The sequence below is a fragment of the Pristiophorus japonicus genome, chromosome 6 (assembly GCF_044704955.1).
Source record: "Pristiophorus japonicus isolate sPriJap1 chromosome 6, sPriJap1.hap1, whole genome shotgun sequence".
Taxonomy (NCBI): domain Eukaryota; kingdom Metazoa; phylum Chordata; class Chondrichthyes; family Pristiophoridae; genus Pristiophorus; species Pristiophorus japonicus.
Window position 1 is genome coordinate 12,010,548 of NC_091982.1, and position 21,831 is coordinate 12,032,378.

The 21,831-nt window shown below is 47.0% G+C and overlaps 1 protein-coding gene across 4 annotated transcripts in view; it reads right to left on the reverse strand.

Annotated features, from left to right (window-relative positions):
* The window catches only part of nlgn3a (neuroligin 3a), a 217,160-nt gene that overhangs the window by 35,016 nt on the left and 160,313 nt on the right, over positions 1-21,831 (reverse strand). For all 4 annotated transcript variants that reach the window (XM_070882622.1, XM_070882624.1, XM_070882621.1 and 1 more), the window contains one exon: positions 3,145-3,934. In XM_070882622.1, the coding sequence (XP_070738723.1) occupies positions 3,145-3,934 (790 nt within the window). The remainder of the gene's footprint in view (positions 1-3,144; positions 3,935-21,831) is intronic.

A 21,831-nucleotide genomic window follows, 5' to 3' on the forward strand; every position in this document is an offset into this window, starting at 1 on the left:
GTACCTGACTGACCCTCCTCCTGACGGCAGGTCCTTCCTGGGCCACCTTTCTGTTTTGAGGCCTGTCGCCATCTCTGTGGCCCTTCTGCATGTTGGGCAGCCATTTCCTGCTGCATCCCTGGCCCGCTGCCTCTGGGGACGGTGCCACCTTCTCCTGCGTGCCTCCCTGCCGTGCTCAATGTGGAGGAGGCGTTCCACTGCTGGCACTGAGCCCATTGCCTCCACAAGCAGAACCTCCACAATGAGGGCTCTGTGTTGTCCAGATTGAAGACCCGAGCCCACTAGCGCTCAATCCCGCTCTGAACAAGGCAGCGAGCAAACCTTGTGAAAATCCAAAAAAGTTCTCGGCAAGAAGAATGGTGCTACACGCAACATGCCTTTAAAGGCCTCTGGCGGTCTTGAGCCGGCACTGTGTACCGACCCAAAAAACTGTCGGGGGCACCGACAGGCGGCTGGAAGACCTTTTGACCTGGAAGGATATACTGGCTTTGGAGGGGGTACAGAGACGATTCACTTGGCTGATTCCGGAGATGAGGGGGGTTACCTTATGATGATAGATTGAGTAGACTGGGTCTTTACTCATTGGAGTTCAGAAGGATGAGGGGTGATCTTATAGAAACATTTAAAATCATGAAAGGGATAGACAAGATAGAGGCAGAGAGGTTGTTTCCACTGGTCGGGGAGACTAGAACTAGGGGGCACAGCCTCAAAATATGGGGGAGCCAATTTAAAACCGAGTTGAGAAGGAATTTCTTCTCCCAGAGGGTTGTGAATCTGTGGAATTCTCTGCCCAAGGAAGCAGTTGAGGCTGGCTCATTGAATGTATTCAAGTCACAGATAGATAGATTTTTAACCAATAAGGGAATTAAGGGTTAGGGGGAGCGGGTGGGTAAGTGGAGCTGAGTCCACGGCCAGATCAGCCATGATCTTATTGAATGGCGGAGCAGGCTCGAGGGGCTAGATGGCCTACTCCTGTTCCTAATTCTTATGTTCTTATGAAATTACCTTCCGGGGTTGAGCCACTGTGGTGCGCGCTCTGATGACATCATTAAGGATGCATCTGCAGGAGCGGGGCGGGAGTGGAGCGGATCTTCAGACTGCAACAAAAACCCCCGAGGGCAATGCCGCGAATGTCGGCCAGTCCGCCGTAAGTCAGCGGCCATTCTGCGCCGCTCCGTGACTGCCACTTTCAGCGGCCAGAGGCCTTATCAGGAAGGTCGATTTTGGCCCCTATAAATAACTTCAAACTCTTTTGCAATCCTATTAAAGGTTAAAATACATATGAAAGGAATGAGTCAAGAAAGACCAACGAGTAAAATTTACGAATAAAGGAAACCAGAAGCTGGACAAACAATTCACTGAAATAAAATTGTGACGTTGATTTGTGCCACCATCTTGAATTCTCCCACCTCCCATTAAAGTTTTACAGGTAAAAGGAACATTTACAATATAACAAACACCTAAAAATAATTCTCAATAATTCTTAGTCATAGAATTGATTGTAAATCCCAGAGAAATGTTTTCTCTGTGAATCTTGTTGCTGTATTGCCAACCTGGCATTGAATTAGCAGCAATTTCCTGCAGTAGCTATTATTCAGTTGGGCTTAGTGCTCTTTCTAGCAGACACATGTCTAAATCATGCCTGTGCACCTGGGCTTGAGTGGTGCATTTTACCTGGATGTTTGACTCAGCTGCTACCCACCCTGTTGCCAGGAGTCACACTTCATCATAAGTGGTGCCCACTTCTCTCCCTGAACATGTGCATCAATCACTGCTTCCCCTCCCCACATGCCCATAGCTCTGCTATTCTCTTTTGTTTTGGAAGCACATATTAGTGCTTGGCCTCTAAATAGAACAAGGCTTAACGCCGTGGATGCTGGGGAATTGAGTTGAAAAACTATTTTGGAGCACTGCAGCCCAAGTTGCCCCCCCCTCCTCAAGGTTTAGTTGATTAGTATCCATTGTAGAACTGAGCCCCTTACCAGTTAGAGTTCTGTATTAGTTGACCTCTGAAAGGCTGGCAGTAGAGCTGCTACAATTAATATCATGCCCCTAAGCTAAGGAGGACAACATCAGATGGAATTCCCACTCCTATCACTATCTAATGATTTGGCCAGAAGGTGTGCATTTGTGGATGTCAGGTGAGGACAGAATGTGGCTCAGCTTTGATGTTCGTCCCATGCTCAACCAACCTGCTGACACTCACCATCTGGCTCGCACATGAAAATGGCCAGTTGGGTTAAATACTAGAGAGCTGCCAGGACCTGTGGAACTATAAGCCCAGCAACACTCAGTATCTACAGAAGTGGGGAGAAAATTGGAAGGTGTTCTTAAAAAATAATTTCACTATTTGGTAGAATTTCAGGTTTTCTCTTAGTAATGTAGAACTGGCAAGTTACTGCAAGGGTTTCCAGAATGGCTGCCTGTGCACCAGGAGTGGGGAGGCGAGTTGATTTTTCCCATATTGGGACATGACCAATTTCAGCCGGCTCTGATGTTGGGCATGACTCGTGGGTGAGTCCAGGAAGGGGTGGGGAGGGGGGGGCAGGGAGGCGATCGAGAGGGAGGCAACTGTAGGGCAGTAGCAGGTACATTCTTAATATGGAGGCAGAAGGAGTACCCCTACGTTTAAAAACAATTACTTGTAGGCTTGAGGCAACGCAAGGTCCGACTACTTTTAACTGATTTTGCAAATGGGTGCACGGGAAATGGAACTGAGAAAGGCTACTAGGTTCAGCAAGTTAAATTTCAATATTGAAATGAGGCCTGCGCTCATTTTAGCCAACCATAATTGCTGCCTCAAAAAAAGGCCTTGCCGAGTTGAGCAGCGGCCTGGGAAGATGTGCAAATCTGCCCTAGGCCTTCCCACTGCTAAATTTTTCATTGTATTGCCCGTTTTATGCCCATAAACCTGGCGCAACAAAGTCGAACTTCTACCCCAGGGACTTTTTAGTCTGTAGGGCTCAGTACCACTTAGTAATGCAATTTCTCACTGAGCCAGCAGAAGGAGCTCTTACAATGACCTGCTGTACCAAGTGCAACAGGTCTACTCTCTCCATGTATATATCCATATTCTTCAGTAGGTGTCCTTATGTCACCCTTACAGAACCAGTAGCTAGTAACATAAATAAATATGCTGCTTACCCTGTTTTGGCAAAGTTTGTCCAGTACGTCATGACGACAGCACTAAGCATCACATCATTTTTGGAAAAGTTGCACGGGAATAGATCAGTTGGTCCAACCATGGGGATCCCAAAGACGTAGGGTACCTCATCGCCATGGGATGCGTCAGACCAGGCTGGTTTCATGTCACTCTGACAGTGATGGTAGAAAGCGTAGAAATACGTAGGAGAGCCGTAACGAGCATGCAGATCAGCTGTCACCACTGCAGGCTCCACCCACTGATGATCAGTAAACAAAGCGACTAAGGTTTTCCGTCGTGTCTCAGGATTGTCACGGTCCGCCCAGTCAGTGTACATGAATTTGATTGTTTCCCGGAGGGTATCCTTACCCTCAGGGTAGCCGTAAAGGTTATCTACAAATTTAGAAACAGTGAAATCAAAGTCGCTTCCAGATATCCCATCCTCCTGATCCACTATCCATTCCACAAATTTGAATCCTTCTCCTTGGTTGACTCCCAACATGATGTCATAATTTAGAAACTCTCCCTGCTCCATCAGAATTTCAGGATCATCTGGTATAACATCTCCATCAATGACTGGGCCGAACGCAACATGATACTGTGCCGGCTTGATGTCCTGTTCTACTAGCTCCTTGTAGGATTTCTGTCTCAGACACTCCACCATGTCAAGGGTATCCAGCATGTTGCAGCCTACCTTCTCCGCTAGTAGTCTTGTATACTTTGCGGGCTGGTAATTCACTGCCCAGCTCGATAAGGCTGACCCACTCTGAATAATCGCTCTTTGGAAAAGGCCTGCAGACAAAATCAGAGAAAACAAAAAATGAAAAATAAGAACTTTAGGAACCGGGAAAGGCTATTAAGTCCAACAAGTTCTTTGTTTAGTCAGAGACCAACCTCACTTGCCTGCCTGCTCCCTATATCCCTCAATCACCTCCTCATTCTTCAGAAATGCACCATTTATACTGTCCACTTTAATGGTCTTCCAGTGATAGCTTCCTTTTAATTCAATTCCTGGTTTAGTTCTTGGCAAGAACTTCATAACTTTACCCAATTCTATTTCACTCCCAGCAACTTGCTCAGACTAAACTCGTGCGCGTCATGTTTTGTTTGACCATGAGCTGAACTTCAAATCTCACATTCTGTCCATTGCCATGATTGCCTTTTTCCATTTCAGTAACATTGTGTGCCTCCATCCCAACTCACCCAACTGCTGCTACAACTTCCAAGCTTGGCTTCCCCAATCCGCTTCTGTTTTATTTTAGTTTTTTTTCGCCCGTGTCTATCTGCATGCACATTTTGGCTGCCTCCTTTACACTTCCTTCTCCTGCTTTTTCTCTCTTTCCCTCCCTGGTCAATATCTAACATGTTATAAGACTGCTGTGAAGCAATGAAGCACCTTGGGACATTTTACGACATTAAAGGAGCTATATAAATAAGAATTATTATTAAGTTATTATTCTGTTGGCCTTCCAAAACTCCAACCTACATAAACTCCAATTCATCTCGAACCTTGCCACCTGCATACTATTCCATACTATATTTAATTTATCTATCATTCTGTCCTTGCCAACCTCCACTGGTTTTTCAAATCTCAATACATTGATTTCAGATTCCTCACCCTCTGAAAGCCCTACACTCCAGCTTACACCCTCTACTTACACCCCAGCTTACACCCTCTACTCTTCTGAGTCTAGGTTAAAGTGTATCAGCTCCTTCCACTCCTTCAGGATTTGTGGAAGACCTTTTAGCCATCACATCCCTGCTTTCGGCAATTAGTAGCTTGATTTCTCCAACACAGTTGTCATCAGCTTCCACAGCACAATCCTAAACCAGTATCAACTCATCTAGAACTCTGTACCATATATGTTATGCCTGCACACTCATTAATAATGTCCTTGCCAACCTTTCTAACTCCTTATTTTGCAGCATAGAGATTGGAAAATCCTTATTCTTGTTTTCAAATTCCTGTACTTCCTTGTTCTAACCGCCCTCTGAATTCTTCTTCAGCCCAATGTCCCAGCTAACAACTAGCAGCCTTCCGACGTCTGTCTAGTTAGATTCACTTCCTCCCTGTGTGCCAGTCTCGGTAGCAAAGTCAACAGCACCATATCATGCACTCTGGAGTTCTCTAGTCACCTTGTTACGCCTTTCATCAACTTCAAAAAGCCTTTTCGAAATCGTGTCTTCTGTCTCCTCCCTTAACTTCTCTCCAACTCCCTGATTAGTTGCTCTTTGCTGTTCCTGTTGCATTAAACGTTCTATAAAAATAAGCTTTTTGGAAATGGTTCTTATTCCTAACTTGTGCTCCTGATATTTGAACCAAGAGTTACAGAATTGTGGAAGAAGTTACCAATTACATTGAAACAGAAATACTATATGTAACACACAACCTATAACTCTGCTGTTAAATTGGAGCTGTGTCTGTTTAATCCACAAAGTATAATTATTGTTAAGTAAATACCCCTCACTGATGTCAGCAGAATGTACCCTTTTCTTGTCTTCATCAATGAAATAGACAACTTCTGTGTCAACGGGATAAAAATTCAGGCCCGCTGGAAACCTGGCCCACCGACTGTTTTTAAAGGGTTTTTTCCACCGTGCTGGATGAGATGGCCTCTTTCACGAAATTTAACTCTTATCATTATTTTTTTTTAGGTGGCCCGGAAGTTGGTCATAATGGGGGCGGCATGGGGTGATAAGCAGTAAGCAGAGGATGGACAACGAGAGGGGCGGAAGTGGAGGTGGGACAGAGTCTCTGCCGCTGTCAGTCATCAACGGAGCGGGAATGATGTCATGACGCGTGTGTGTCACCACGTCTCTCCTCGTCACTTAAAGGGGAAAGCCTTCGCCATTTTAAAACTTCAGTCCACTGGGCCACCAGGGGAGGGTTTCGGCCGGGTCAGCAGCCTGGTACCAAGGCCTGTTGGCGGCCTGGCCGAACCCGGGGGCATAATGGTCAGCCCGATCTGGCAGCCGGCCGACAAAAAAAAACGAACATGGCAGCCGCGGCAGTGGGCCCTCGCCTTTAATGGCCGCCGCCTGGCCATGTCCCACATACAGAAAACAAGGTGCACCGACAGAAAAAGCTGTCGGGGGCACTGCGCGGCAGGGCGAGAATTTTCGCAGGTGAATTTGACTGGAGTGCGGGAGATTGGCGGTACGCGCTTTGATTACCCACTTAGGACGGGTCAGCAGCAGTGGGGCAGAAGTGGGCACTGCTGGAAAACCCCCGAGGTGAATTTTTCTGGCAGTGGCCATTCGACTCCAAAATCAGCAGCCATCCCGCCACGTGGCCACCGCGTTCCGATGGTAGGAGGTCTGTTTGGGAGGCTGAATTTCGGCCCCCACAATTGTGGATTACAGAAAAGCTAGAAAGCTGAGAGGCATTTCACATTCACAGTCCTCAGCCAGAGTTATGTTTTCACTTTAGTGACAAAAATGATAATTAGGGGATTATCAAAGCATTACACATCCAAGGCATGAATGTCACATTCATTATTAATTGGATTAGAAAAGGTCTGAGTTTTCCCAATTCCCAACAGTTTCCAATTCCTAATGCTTTATTTAATGAGATTGTCTGTCTCTCCTTACTGCTACAATGCAATTATAGTTTTGATTTAGTCCCCGTTAGCTTCAATTTAATTTCAGAAACAAGCCGATGGTAACTGTGATCGATCTATAACAATACGCTTTCTTCAAAGAACCCACGTCAGTCAAAAATGGAATCGGGATCACATTAAGTTTTGATACTTTATGGAGACTGATGTGATCATGCTACATATCTAAATAAGCACACGTGACCGATAATCAGCAAGGATTGCAGTGTGATCTGTGAGGCTATATCAAAGAAGATTTGAATTTTAACCTGGTGGTACAATACCGGGCGGGTGACAATGCCAGCTTCGCGGGTTGGGACGCTGGCGGACATCCGCTCCTGGGGCGGAGGTTAAAGGGGAGGTGTGCTGCGCGCCGCCATTTTGGCCAACACATCGGTCGGCTCGCCTTGTTGCTCCGTGGCGTTGTCTGGGCCACCATTGTGCAGCCCGGCACTCCGTTTGGGTGCCAGGGCTGTGGCTACGGCACCACACCCGCCCTGGTGGCCCAATGGAGGCCATCACATGCCCTGCAGAACGCGTAGTGGCCCTCCCCACTTAACAGAAGGGGAGGGGCGTTGAAACGCATCAGTGCTACGTGGAGAAGCCTCGTAGTGCTGCCGCTCCTGCCCGAGTGGCGCCCCAGATACCGTCCCAAAAGGACGTTGCGTCCACTTCCGGTGAGGGGCGGTAACCCCAATTTCACCTCTACATCAGGCGCAGAATGTCCGGCCCTGGAGAGATGCCGCACAACCTGGGCAATAGCCAATGTTGACCCCTGAGATATAGGGGACGAAATTGCCTCTTTCTTGCGCCCCATGGGGCGCTAACGGAGCGCAAGTCAGTTTTTGGCCTGGGAGAGGGCGCCTCCCAGGAAAATGTCCGGGAGCCGTTGTCCCGGCAGCCGTTGTCCCGGCAGCGCCGCATCCTGTGATGTTGTCATGGCCGTGCGCGGCTACCCCTCACCGCCCTGTGCCGGCCCCTTAACGTGAGGCTGTCGCGGGCGGGTGTCAATGCCAGCTCCGTGGACATCCGCTCCTGGGGAGGCCGGCAGCGCCCCGTGCCGCCATCTTTGTTGGTCGGCTGACGATTGGGTCGGCCCCCGACCATGGCGGCCCCATCGTGCAGCCCAGCACTCTGTGTCTTGGGTGCCGGACTGCTGGCCCAGTCTCACGCATCCCTGGTGGCTCAGTGCTGGCCACCAAAGGGCCTTACAGAGTGTGCAGTGGCCCTCCCCTTTACTGGAAGCGGGGGGGGGGTGGGGCATTGTAGCTCGTCAGCGCGACGCGCAGCATCCACGTGGCGCTGGACTGAATACCGCGCTACCGCCCCGGCACTGCCCCAAAGGAAGTGGCGTGCCGGAGATAGCGCTCTGCTCCCTTTGAGAGTGTGAGGCCCGACTTCCGCATCGGGGCAGGGCTTCCGGGCCGGGTGATAAATATCCCGGCCCCGGAAGGTTACTTGCCCCGATCGGGGTATGGGGCAATTGCGTCACCTAATATTTAGGTTCTTTGGTTGAGAAATTCGTGGCCTCAGCATCATTCTGTAGCGCCATTAAATGGCGCTAAAACAGCGGCCACCGCTCTTTCGCCAGCTGCCGCCAGTTCCCACAATGGCTGCCGTTTTTGTCCCTACCTTTGTGCTGCCGGTAACTGGCAGCTCCATCTCAAAACAAAATGGTAGCGCTGTGATGTAAATTGGCATGTAACACCGACTTTACGTCACAAGCGCAAACTTTGACCCGAGCACTGAATTCAGCGCTGGGTCCTAAACACGGCAGCTTAACCTGGTGTGCAAGCAGGAGGACAGTGGCAATGTTAAAGGGACATACACATCATTCAGGTAAGTTTGGACTTCAGGATTTGGACTGGATTTTTTTGATTTTATTGAATTGGGGCCTTGCTGGAACAGATGAGAAATGTTTGACTAAAGGTGCAGCAAGTGCTGCTGGATGCTTGCAAGAGCTCTGATGGTAATGGAAGGCTGCTGAGAAGACAGAACATGCTGTGAATATTCAGCAGGTCATGCAACTTCTGTGGAGAGAAAAACTGAGTTCACGTCTCAGGTTGAGATGCTGCCTGACCAGCTGAGCATTTCATGCTGTCATTTCACATTTACAGCAGCCACTCGCAGGCAGAAGAGGAAGATACAGAAGAGGAGGAAGCCAAGGAGACGGAATCAGATGGAAGGATACATCCCAGGCAACCTCTTTGTGGCCAGGATATCTGGAATGGAATCATCTGCTTGCGTTATCAGTGATCGCAACTCCAATTCCCCTTTCCAAATTGACCTTACCTTCTCTCTGTTAATGACTATCACAGCGTCCTACTGGCCACGATGCTGAAATAAAAACCATCACAAAGCAAACTTTCCAATCCACCTATATATGGCTATCCATCCAATGTGACATCAAGAAATAACTCATCACCCGCATGCATTTTCTTAGTGACTGTCTTGTGTGTGCCTTTGCTTCACCTGTTTAAGTCTTGCAGTGCTATCCCAGTGGCTGTAGCATGGCTGTTGACTTTCAGTGGGGGACACCGCAAATGTCCTTGCTGCCTGGGAGTGTCAAATCAATCTTCTTAGAAACACAGAAAAATAGGTGCAGGAGTAGACCATTCGGCCCTTCGAGCCTGCACCACCATTCAATAAGATCATGACTGATCATTCACCTCAGTACCCCTTTCCTGCTTTCTCTCCATACCCCTTGATCCCTTTAGCCGTAAGGGCCATATCCAACTCCCTCTTGAATATACCTAACGAACTGGCATCAACAATTCTTTGCGGAAGAGAATTCCACAGGTTAACAATTCTCTGAGTGAAGAAATTTCTCCTAATCTTGGTCCTAAATGGCCTACCCCTTATCCTTAGACTGTGACCCCTGGTTCTGGACTTCCCCAACATTGGGAACATTCTTCCTGCATCTAACCTGTCCAGTCCCCTCAGAATTGTATATGTTTCTGAGATCCCCTCTCATTCTTCGAAACTCCAGGCCCAGTCGATCCAATCTCTCCTCATATTCCAGTCCTGCCATCCCAGGAATCAGTCTGGTGAACCTTCGCAGCACTCCCTCAATAGCAAGAACGTCTTTCCTCAGATTTGGAGGCCAAAACTGAATACAATATTCCAGGTAAGGCCCTGTACAGCTGCAGTAAGACCTCCCTGCTCCTATACTCAAATCCTCTAGCTATGAAGGCCAATATGCCATTTGCCTTCTTCACCGCCTGCTGCACCTCCAACCTTCAATGACTGATGTACCATGACACCCAGGTCTCGTTGCATCTCCCCTTTTCCTAATCTGCCGCCATTCAGATAATATTCTGCCTTCCTGTTTTTGCCACCAAAGTGGATAACCTCACATTTATCCACATTATACTGCATCTGCCATGCACTTGCCCACTCACCTAACCTGTCCAAGTCACCCTGCAGCCTCTTAGCATCCTCCTCACAGCTCACACCACCACCCAACTTAGTGTCATCTGCAAACTTGGAGATATTACTCTCAATTCCTTCATCTAAATCATTAATGTATATTGTAAAGAGCTGGGGTCCCAGCACTGAGCCCTGCGGCACCCCACTAGTCACTGCCTGCCATTCTGAAAAGGACCCGTTTATCCCGACTCTCTGCTTCCTGTCTGCCAACCAGTTCTCTATCCACGTCAATACATTACCCCCGATACCATGTGCTTTGATTTTGCACGCCAATCTCTTGTGTGGGACCTTGTCAAAAACCTTTTGAAAGTCTAAATACACCACATCAACTGGTTCTCCCTTGTCCACTCTACCAGTTACATCCTCAAAAAATTCTGGAAGATTTGTCAAGCATAATTTCCCCTTCATAAATCCATGCTGACTTGGACCGATCCTGTCACTGCTTTCCAAATGCGCTGCTATTTGATCTTTAATAATTGATTCCAACATTTTCCCCACGACTGATGTCAGGCTAACCGGTCTATAATTACCCGTTTTCTTTCTCCCTCCTTTTTTAAAAAGTGGTGTTACATTAGATCCCCTCCAGTCCATAGGAACTGATCCAGTGTCGATAGACTGTTGGAAAATGATCCACTATTTCTAGGGCCACTTCCTTAAGTACTCTGGGATGCAGACTATCAGGCCCTGGGGATTTATTGGCCTTCAATCCCATCAATTTCCGTAACACAATTTCCTGACTAATAAGGATTTCCTTCAGTTCTTCCTTCTCGCTAGACCCTCGATCCCCTAGTATTTCCGGAAGGTTATCTGTGTCTTCCTTCGTGAAGACAGAACCAAAGTATTTGTTCAACTGATCTGCCATTTCTTTGTTCCCCATTATAAATTCACCTGAATCTGGTGATTCCTATGTTTGTATTCACTAATCTTTTTCTCTTCACATATCAATAGAACCTTTTGCAGTCAGTTTTTATGTTCCCAGCAAGCGTCCTCTCATACTCTATTTTTCCGCTCCTAATTAAACTCTTTGTCCTCTTCTGCTGAATTCTAAATTTCTCCTAGTCCTCAGGTTTGCTGCTTTTTCTGGCCAATTTATAGGCCTCTTCCTTGGATTTAAACTATCCCTAATTCCCCCTGTTAGCCACAGTTGAGCCACCTTCCCCATTTTATTTTTACTCCAGACAGGGATGTACAATTGTTGAAGTTCATCCATGTGCTATGTAAATGTTTACCTTTGCCTATCCACCGTCAACCCATTAAGTATCATTCGCCCGTCTATTCTAGCCAATTCACGTCTCATACCATCGAAGTTACCTTTCCTTAAGTTCAGCACCCTAGTCTCTGAATTAACGATGTCACTCTCCATCTTAATAAAGAATTCTACCATATTATGGTCATTCTTCCCCAAGGGACCTCGCACAACAAGATTGCTAATTAGTCCTTTCTCGTTACACATCACCCAGTCTAGGATGGCCAGCCCTCAAGTTGGTTCCGTGACATATTGGTCTAGAAAACCATCCCTAATACACTCCAGGAAATCCTCCTCCACCGTACTGCTAGCAGTATGGTTAGCCCAATCTATATGTAGATTAAAGTTGCCCATGATAACTGCTGTACCTTTATTGCACGCATCCCTAATTTCTTGTTTGATGCCGTCCCCAACCTCACTACTACTGTTTGGTGGTCTGTACACAACTCGCACTAGTGTTTTAGAAATATAGAAATTAGGTGAAGGAGTAGGCCATTCGGCCCTTCGAGCCTGCACCACCATTCAATGAGTTCATGGCTGAACATGCAACTTCAGTACCCCATTCTTGCTTTCTCGCCATACCCCTTGATCCCCCTAGTAGTAAGGACTACCTCTAACTCCTTTTTGAATATATTTAGTGAATTGGCCTCAACAACTTTCTGTGGTAGAGAATTCCACAGGTTCACCACTCTCCGGGTGAAGAAGTTTCTCCTCATCTCGGTCCTAAATGGCTTACCCTTTATCCTTAGACTGTGACCCCTGGTTCTGGACTTCCCCAACATTGGGAACATTCTTCCTGCATCTAACCTGTCTAAACCCGTCAGAATTTTAAACGTTTCTATGAGATCCCCTCTCATTCTTCTGAACTCCAGTGAATACAAACCCAGTTAATTCAGTCTTTCTTGATATGTCAGTCCCGCCATCCCGGGAATCAGTCTGATGAACCTTCGCTGCACTCCCTCAATAGCAAGAATGTCCTTCCTCAAGTTAGGAGACCAAAACTGTACACAATACTCCAGGTGTGGCCTCACCAAGGTCCTGTATAACTGTAGTAACACCTCCCTGCCCCTGTACTCAAATCCCCTCGCTATGAAGGCCAACATGCCATTTGCTTTCTTAACCGCCTGCTGTACCTGCATGCCAACCTTCAATGACTGATGTACCATGACACCCAGGTCTCGTTGCACCTCCCGTTTTCCTAATCTGTCACCATTCAGATAATAGTCTATCTCTCTGTTTTCATCACCAAAGTGGATAACCTCACATTTATCCACATTATACTTCATCTGACATGCATTTGCCCACTCACCTAACCTATCCAAATCACTCTGCAGCTTCATAGCATCCTCCTCGCAGCTCACACTGCCACCCAACTTAGTGTCATCCGCAAATTTGGCGATATTACATTTAATCCCCTCGTCTAAATCATTAATGTTCAACGTAAACAGCTGGGGCCCCGGCACAGAACCTTGCGGTACCCCACTAGTCACTGCCTGCCATTCTGAAAAGTACCTATTTACTCCTACTCTTTGCTTCCTGTCTGCCAACCAGTTCTCAATCCACGTCAGCACACTACCCCCCAATCCCATGTGCTTTAACTTTGCACATTAATCTCTTGTGTGGGACCTTGTCGAAAGCCTTCTGAAAGTCCAAATACACCACATCAACTGGTTCTCCCTTGTCCACTCTACTGGAAACATCCTCAAAAAATTTCAATGCGAGACCCTGGGTGCCCCTTCCCTGGCTTGCTGAGCGATTTGTGTTAGCGCTGAGGTATTTTCCCATCTTTTGTGGTGAAGGGAATTTAGCTGTCAGAGCTGAATATTCACATTTTGGACTTCTTTTTAATGCTTTTTTTTTTAAAAGGCAGAAAGGGTTGAAAACTGCATTGTTCTACTTCATTTTAATTCGTACAACTTCAGTGTGCTTTGCCCCTTTAATTCTCAGGCCTTTACTTTGCCCACAATCCCAGAGGCTGTACGAAGCTGAGACGCTGCACCTGGACAGAAACTTCGGATCGCGTGCCCCCATCAATGCCACCAGGACGGTGTTGCACAGAAGGCAAGCGCTGTGCCAACAATCTCCATCACCCCAGATGGATTTTGCTCCATTAGCGTTGCGGCCATTTTCAGCGGCCGTCTCCTCCAGTTGCCGGTGACACCAGCAACTTTACTGGTGGACAAGAATTTCTAACCCTTTGTGCTTCGTATCTCAGGGCCAAAATTTGATCACCTTCCCGCCCACTGCTGCCCACTCCCGCCAACATTCCTCATGAAGATCCGCCCAGTGTCACTTTCGAGGTGGGCTGGAGCGGGCGGGCGGGCAGGGAGAACCGCCGGGAACTGCCCGCTGAGTGGCGTAAGTGACCACCCTCCCGCCGAGTTGCCAGATTGGTGAGGGCGGGAGTCGGCGGGAATCGGCGGCAGAACAGGGGTGGACCGCTGGCTGGAGGCTGGTCTGTCCCCGACAGTATAAAACACTAGTTGGGCCACAGCTAGAGTACTGCGTGCAGTTCTGGTCACCACATTACAGAAAAGCTGTGATTGCACTGGAGAGGGTACAGAGGAGATTTACAAGGAGGTTGCCAGGACTGGAGAATTTTTAGCTATGGGGAAAGATTGGATAGGCTGGGGTTGTTTTCTTTGGTACAGAGGAGGTTGAGGGGAGACTTGACTGAGGTGTATAAAATTACGAGGGGTCTCGACAGAGTGGCTAGGAAGGACCTATTTCCCTTAACAGAGGGGTCAATAACCAAGGGGCATAGATTTAAAGTAATTGGTAGAAAGCTTAGAGGAGAGATGAGGAGAACTTTTTTCACCCAGAGGGTGATGGAGGTCTCGAACTCACTGCCTGAAAGGATGGTACAGGCAGAAACCATCATCGCATTTAAAAAGTATTTGGACATTCACTTGAAGGGTCATAACCTACAAGGCTATGGACTAAGAGCTGGAAAGTGGAATTAGGCTGGATAGCTCTTTGTCGGCCGGTTTGGACACAATGGGCCGAAAGGCTTCCTTCTGGGATGTAAATTTCTATGATTCTATGATTCTGGTTCTCCAAAAACAGTACTGTATGCTTTTCCTCCTTTTTGCTAACTTACTGTATCGATCTCAGGGTCCATCTCCCCACCTCCTGTTGTAACTTATTCTTTCATGAAACGTTAAAACTGTAAATTCTTATTGCCCTGCCTTCCCTTCCTCCTACAACCCAAAGGAGTAGACTGGGTCTTTACTCGTTCGAGTTCAGAAGGATGAGGGGTGATCTTGTAGAAACATTTAAAATAATGAAAGGGATAGACAAGATAGAGGCGGAGAGGTTGTTTCCACTGGTCGGGGAGACTAGAATTAGGGGGCACAGCCTCAAAATACGGGAGAGGCAAGTTAAAACCGAGTTGAGAAGGAATTTCTTCTCCCAGAGGGTTGTGAATCTGTGGAATTCTCTGCCCAAGGAAGCAGTTGAGGCTAGCTCATTGAATGTATTCAAGTCACAGATAGATAGATTTTTAACCAATAAGGGAATTAAGGGTTACGGGGAGCGGGCGGGTAAGTGGAGCTGAGTCCACGGCCAGATCAGCCATGATCTTGTTGAATGGCGGGGCAGGCTCGAGGGGCTAGATGGCCTACTCCTGTTCCTAATTCTTATGTTCTTAAAACCCAAGTTTAGAGTAATCTATCCTCTACTTCCTGATTCATCTAATTTTTATTTTATTATTTTCAACCTTGCTAGTGTCCTGCATAATGGGTTGTGGTTATTTCTTAGTTGTTTCTGATGGTAAAGTGCTACAGTTTCTGTTGTTTCCAATGATAAATACTATTACCAAATTGTTACTGTTAGTATAGTGTTATGCTCTATACTGTTAGTATAGTGTTATCCTATTAATCTTGCTACCTTGGTATCAATACTATTCCCATTCCTAATATCCACAATTTTCCAACAGTTTTGCAGCACAAAGCTTTGCATGAGGCATTCAAACTTCATAACATTTCTTTTACTAGTATTGTACTGCTCTACATTCCCATGTCTAGGATATTACTATGCAATGAGGGAGAAATTCGGTAACGAGGCGTTAACTTTTGAAATCTAGAAAAATCAGCGCCACCCGCTAATAATACTCAGCTTTCTCTCGGTTGGGTGTTTGCGCTTCAGGAAGGAAGTGGGGCACTAAATCCCGTGCTACCACTTTTGTTGGAGCGCTAAATCACGCAGGCGGAGCGGTGGTGGTACAGTGCTGCATAATGTCCCGTGCAGCGCTGCCGGGATCCGAGGCTCCTTCCCTCCCTTAAAGGGAAGAGCCATCAATGCAGGTTCTGCATTGGAACGAGCTAGCTGATCCCAGCAGCCGCGATCTGGCCCAATCAGCCCCAAGCACTCCAGCTGATTGCCAGGCCGATCGACCGCGGCCGAAGAGAAATCGGAAAAATGGCCGCTACGCGTTCGGAATTTTTGTTCCTTTCCCGCACCAACATCCCCTTTAAGTTGCACCCCCAAGCTCCCGGCCTCCCGATCAGCGCCTCCTGCAGGTGTCGGTGTTATCGCCTGGCGACGCTGCAGGGGACGTAACCGAAGTTCAGGTCTGGGGCACTACCAGGGCAATGTGCAGGATGATAACGGCATGATCTCTGGGCGCAGGAGTTCATGGCGGTAGGGGCTTTTAACGGGAGTCGTTTCTTTCACCGTGCCTAGTCGGTAAGTCGTTAGTGCCCCGTTAGCGCCCTCCGGAACCGATAACGAGAGGCGCAAAGGAGGCCATTTTCTAGGCCCATATGTGTCAAATCAAAGATTGGGAACACCTATTCAGCTACTAATTTCTATTAACTACCAGCAAAGCCCCTTCCTCCATTTTAGTGATTTCTGGGCTTATTTATAAGATTATTCAAAATTCCTGCTTGTAATAACAACTGAGAATTCCACTTTTACACAGGATTACATAGGATATACAGCACAGAATCAGGCCATTCGGCCCAACCAGTCCATGCCAGCGTTATGCTCCACTCGAGGCTCCTCCCGTCTTTCCTTATCTAACTCTGTCAGCAGAACCCTCTATTCCCTTCTCCCCCATATGCTTATCTAGCCTCCCCTATACTATTTGCCTCAACTACCCCGTGTGGCAGCACCTTCCACATTCTCACCACTCTCTAGTGATAGCAGTTTTTTCTGAATTCCCTATTTGATTTCTTGGGATTATCTTATATTGATGGCCTTTAGTTATGCTCTTCCTTACAGGCGTAAATACTCTCTCTGAACTCTGACAAAGGGTCATCGACCTAAAATGTTAACGCTGTTTCCCTCTCCACAGATGCTGCCGGACCTGCTGAGTATTTCCAGCATTTACTGTTTTTATTTCATAATTTAAAAAACCTCCATTAGGTCACCCCTTAGCCTTCTTTTTCCAAGCAAAATGAGACCCAAACTGTCCATCCTTTCCTGATAGGTATACCCTCGCATTTCTGATATCATTTTTTTTTAATTCGTAGCCAATCTTTCCAATTCTTTGTCAAATCACAAACGCCAGAGGTCACCTTGCACACATCAAGGATCACTCTGCGCCAATGCTCTTAGCCAAAAGGCCGAGAGCCACTGCACCGTTCCTGGAAGTATTGCAATACCAGGTTCGTGCCATGGAGGTGGATGGGTCAGGCCCCCCACACACCTCCTATTTCCAAAAAGCATAGGAGAACCACCTTCCTGATCCAGGGAGAACCACTTTGGGGTCATGGTTACTCCCCTGTCAGGTCAGTTACGCATGATCTCAGCCAACATACTTGTAAATCTTCTCTGCAACCTGTCCAGTGCCTCTGCATCCTTTTTATAATATGGCAACCAGAAATGTGCACAGTACTCCTATTGTGGTCTAACCAAGATACATGTTTAGAATAACTTCACTACTTTTAGAACTTCACCACTCTAGAACAAACTTTTTTATAGCCTTGTTGACCTGTGACGCTACTTTTAGTGATTTGTGTATTTGTACTCCGAGATCCCTTTGCACCTCTACCCCATCCAGACGCGCACCCTCCAAGTAATAACACGGATAAATGTAATGCCTCACATTTATCTGTGTTAAATTTCGTTACCCAATTACATGCACATTCTGCAAGTTTATTAGTGGCTTCCTGTAATTTGTTGCAGTCATTCTCAGTAGTGACTATCACACCCAATTTGGTGTCATCCACAAATTTAGAAATTATGTTTTTCATTCCAAAGTCTAAATCGTTCATATAAATTGTGAACAACAGTGGTCCCAGCACTGATCCTTGTGGGACACCACTCCCCACTTTCTGCCACCCTTGCTACCCTTTATCCCCACTCTCTGCTTTCTGTTTTGAAGCCAGCTGGCTATCCATTCTTATACTTGTCCCCTGACTCCGCATTATTCATTCATCTAATATATGGTACCTTATTGACGGCCTTTTGAAAATCTAGATAAATGACATCTGTTGCATTGCCCTTGTCTATTCTCGGTTACCTCTTCAAAAAATTAAATGAGGGTGGTCAAGTAAGATTTTACCTTTTGAAATTTATGCTGGCTGTTTTATTATTATATTTTTGTTGCTGGAAGGTTCTTCTATTTTCTCCTTTAGTAGGGATTCCATGGGGCTGAAATTGTTCCTTTCCTTAAGGCTTGTTACCACCGCAAATCGGCTCCCATGCCGTGGAGTGGAGTGGCCGCCGACTTTTGGCGGAATGACCACTGCGGCTCCAATTTTCCCAGCGGTGCCCCGATGCCCCCCTTACCGCTCCGCTGCTGCCGATCCGTGGTAAGCACGTCATCACCATGCAACACTGCCGATCTACCCCCCCCCCCCCCCATTCCCCTCGGAAAATCTCCCACCCACCCGGCGGTACCAACACAAGCTTTTCCCCCCGCTGGTTCAGTGAGGCTGTGGCCTTCCACAACGGCAGTGCAGCTTCCTTTAAAGGGGAGGGCGCACTGCCGCTGCTGGCATGTTTTTTTTTGTTGGCCGACTGCCAGGTCGGCCCAACAAGTAAGTCCCCGAGTTCAGCCGGGCCGCCAACTGGCAGCCTCTTTGGTGCCAGGCCCGGCCGAAGCCCACCCTGGTGGCCCAGTGGCCCGAAGTTTTGAAAGCGTGGAGGCTCTCCCCTTTAAGTGAAAGGGAGAGCCGTGGTGACGCGGCGCTGTGAGGATGTCATCGCGGCGGTGACCCTACACCGCACCCAAATCCCGCCCTTCAGTTGCTGTCACTGCCGCGTTTTTGCCCCTCGGGTGTAGTCACCTCCCCCATTAAGACCGACCTCAGGATCAAAACAAACAAAAAGGAGTTAGATGAAGTCCTTACTACTAGGGGGATCAAGGGGTATGGCGAGAAAGCAGGAATGGGGTACTGAAGTTGCATGTTCAGCCGTGAACTCATTGAATGGCGGTGCAGGCTAGAAGGGCCGAATGGCCTACTCCTGCACCTATTTTCTATGTTTCTATGTTTCTATCTATACCAGCAACAGAGGTCGCATAAAAGTGCCACCTAAAGAAATGAAGAAACGCTGGAACCCAAGTTGCAGAAGATTACTGCGCAGTGGTGCATACCAGGAGATCTGGAAGCCAGTGTAAAAAGAAATGGCACAACCTTGGTCAAGTAGTTAGTGCAAGTAATATTTTCATTTTTTAATGTAATCGTAATTGTAACCTGGCTATCTGTATGTCCCACCCTGCAGAAAGTCGCACTGTGTAAAAAGTTATATTTTACTCTTTGCAGAAGAAATTGGCCCACAACAAAAGGGAAGCAACTTGAACAGGAGGAGGCACGCCCAATCTGCATCCACTGACACCCTTGGAACAGAGGGTAAGCTGCTTTGATGAGTTGTACATGGAGAAAAGCAATCAGTACAGCACAAGCCGGGCCCGCACGCGAGGAAGAGGGTAAGTCCTGAAAATGCATCGTGGCCCTTCAAATCAACCTGCTGCTTGGCCTGCTATGTGTGAGTACTCATGCCACCCATCCTGCCCCCTCCCTTGCTGTTAAACATTTGACTGTTCTGATGTATTTTGCAGAACATGATGATGATGATGATGATGCCAACCCTGAGGATCCTGAAGATACAGAACAAGAACCAGTACAACCAGATGTGGACGATCCAGACTGGATGATGGTGGCGATGACTGAAATGTCTACAGGGGAGAGCTTCCAAATTAATGTTTATGAGCACCCATTAAGCGGCATCTGAGTTTCAATTCCTTGCATAGGTTCTAGTTCCACCTCCCATTGTTTTGATTCCGACGTTGCGGGTCGCAGTGGTGCTGGTGATATAATGGAGCAGTTTACACTCATTCACCCACCATCCCAGCCCACGGCTCGCACTCGAGTGCTATCGTCTGGAACACCGAGCGTCCCACCGTCCCAGCCCGAGGCCTCTCAGTGTAGTGATGCTGCGAGGCAGACCCAGGCAGAGGAGAAGGAGATTGGAGACACGCTCTCCTGAGGAGCAGCGTGCAACAGATGCGGCTCAGGTTGTGGCATTGGGTGTGGAGACCGATGAGCTTACCCGATCACTCATTGGTGGCGTCAGTGCAGTGGGTGAAGAGGTGATGGTCCTGACGGGAGAAATAGCAGTAATGACACGGGAACTTAGGGAGGGAATGTCCGAGGGAGTGCAATCGACGGCACAGGTCGTCAGGGAGGGCATGCAAGTGACGGCACAGGCCCTCATGGAGGTAGCTGCTGCAATAAGGGCACACAGCCCGGCCAATCAAATGACACCCTCATGAAGAAGTGAACATTCACTGAGATGTGGATGGGAGATGGTTGCAGCCGTTCTTTGCTGCTTTTGTTCTTGTTCTTGTTCTTGATGTAGCTGTCGTAGCGTTTTGCAAATTCTAAAAAAGCGCAATTTCGCGAAAGAGTCGTCCTGAACTGCAGCTGTGGTAAAAACCACCGAAACGGAAGGGGGGCAATTTGTACCCCCATTATTTTTCCTACCACTGATGTTAAGCTGACTGGTCTATAGTTCCCTAGACATGTTCTTTCTCTTTTCTTAAATATCGGTACTATGTTAAATATTGGTACTATGTTAGCGATCTGCCAGTACTCTGGCACTACACCTTTTTCTAATGAATCATTAAATGTGTGTAGTAAGGCCTGTGCTATGTCTTCCATAGATTCTTCTAATATGTGCAGATCTAATCCATCCAGACTAGGGGTTTTGAGTTTGATTCGTTTATTTAATATATCTCTTTTTATTTTAAATGGAGTTATTTCATTACTAATCTCATGATCCAATTTCACACCCACCTGTTCTATCCCCCTGGTAAAGGCATCTCTCTACCACTGCCTCTGGTATTATCCTATCCATCCCTTCATAGAAAAATTACACACAGAAGGAGGCCATTCGACCCATCGGGTCCATGCCCTTAGTGGCCCTATTCCCAACCTGACTGTCCTTTTTTTATTGATGTGCCTGGAAAATATTTTACTATTTTGTTTTATGTTCCTTGATAATTTAATTTCATAGTTCCTCTCTGCCTTCCTAATTTTTTTTTGTTTTTTTCCTAATCTCTTCGTATTTTGCCTTATCATGCTCTCCCCTGCTGTCCATGTATTTAATGTATGCCTCTTTCCTTACACTCAATTTTTCTCTTATGGCTTTATTCATTCATGGTTTCCCATTAGGTGGCAGCTGTGGTTCAGTGGGTAGCACTCTCGCCTCTGAGTTAGAAGGTTGTGGGTTCAAGTACCACTTCAGGGACTTGAGCACAAAAATCTAGGCTGACACTCCAGTGCAGTGCTGAGGGAGCGCTGTATTGTTGGAGGTGCCGTCTTTCGGATGAGCTGTTAAACTGAGGCCCTGTCTGCTCTCTCAATTGGACATAAAAATCCATGGCACTATTTCGAAGATGAGCAGGGGAGTTATCCATGGTGCCCTGGCCAATATTTATCCCTGAATCAACATAACAAAAATAGATGATCTGGTCATTATCATATGGCTGCCGTATTTCTCACATTACAACAGTGACTACACTCCAAAAGTTCTTAATTGGCTGTAAAGCGCTTTGAGACGTCCGGTGATTGTGAAAGGCGCTATATAAATCAAAGTCTTCATTAGTGTTTAGCTTGCTCTTGTTTTTTAGTGGAATATATTTTTCCTGGACTGTTTTAATGTTTCTCACTGCTGTTCTATATCATTGTTTGCCAATGTTGTTGTTGATTTTATTTTCCCAAGTTCTATTCTCAGCCCCTCAAAATCAGCTTTTCTCCAATCTATTACCCTGGGCTTTGTCATACTTATGTTCTTCTCAATTATTATTTTAAAGCATATTATATTATGGTCACTATTGCCTAGATGTTCCCCTACTTTTACTTTTCTTATCTGCTCTAGTTCATTTCCCATTGCTAGATCCAATAGCAAATCCTCCCTTGTTGGGCTTTGTACATATTGGGTTAGGAAGGAGTCCTATACACATTGTA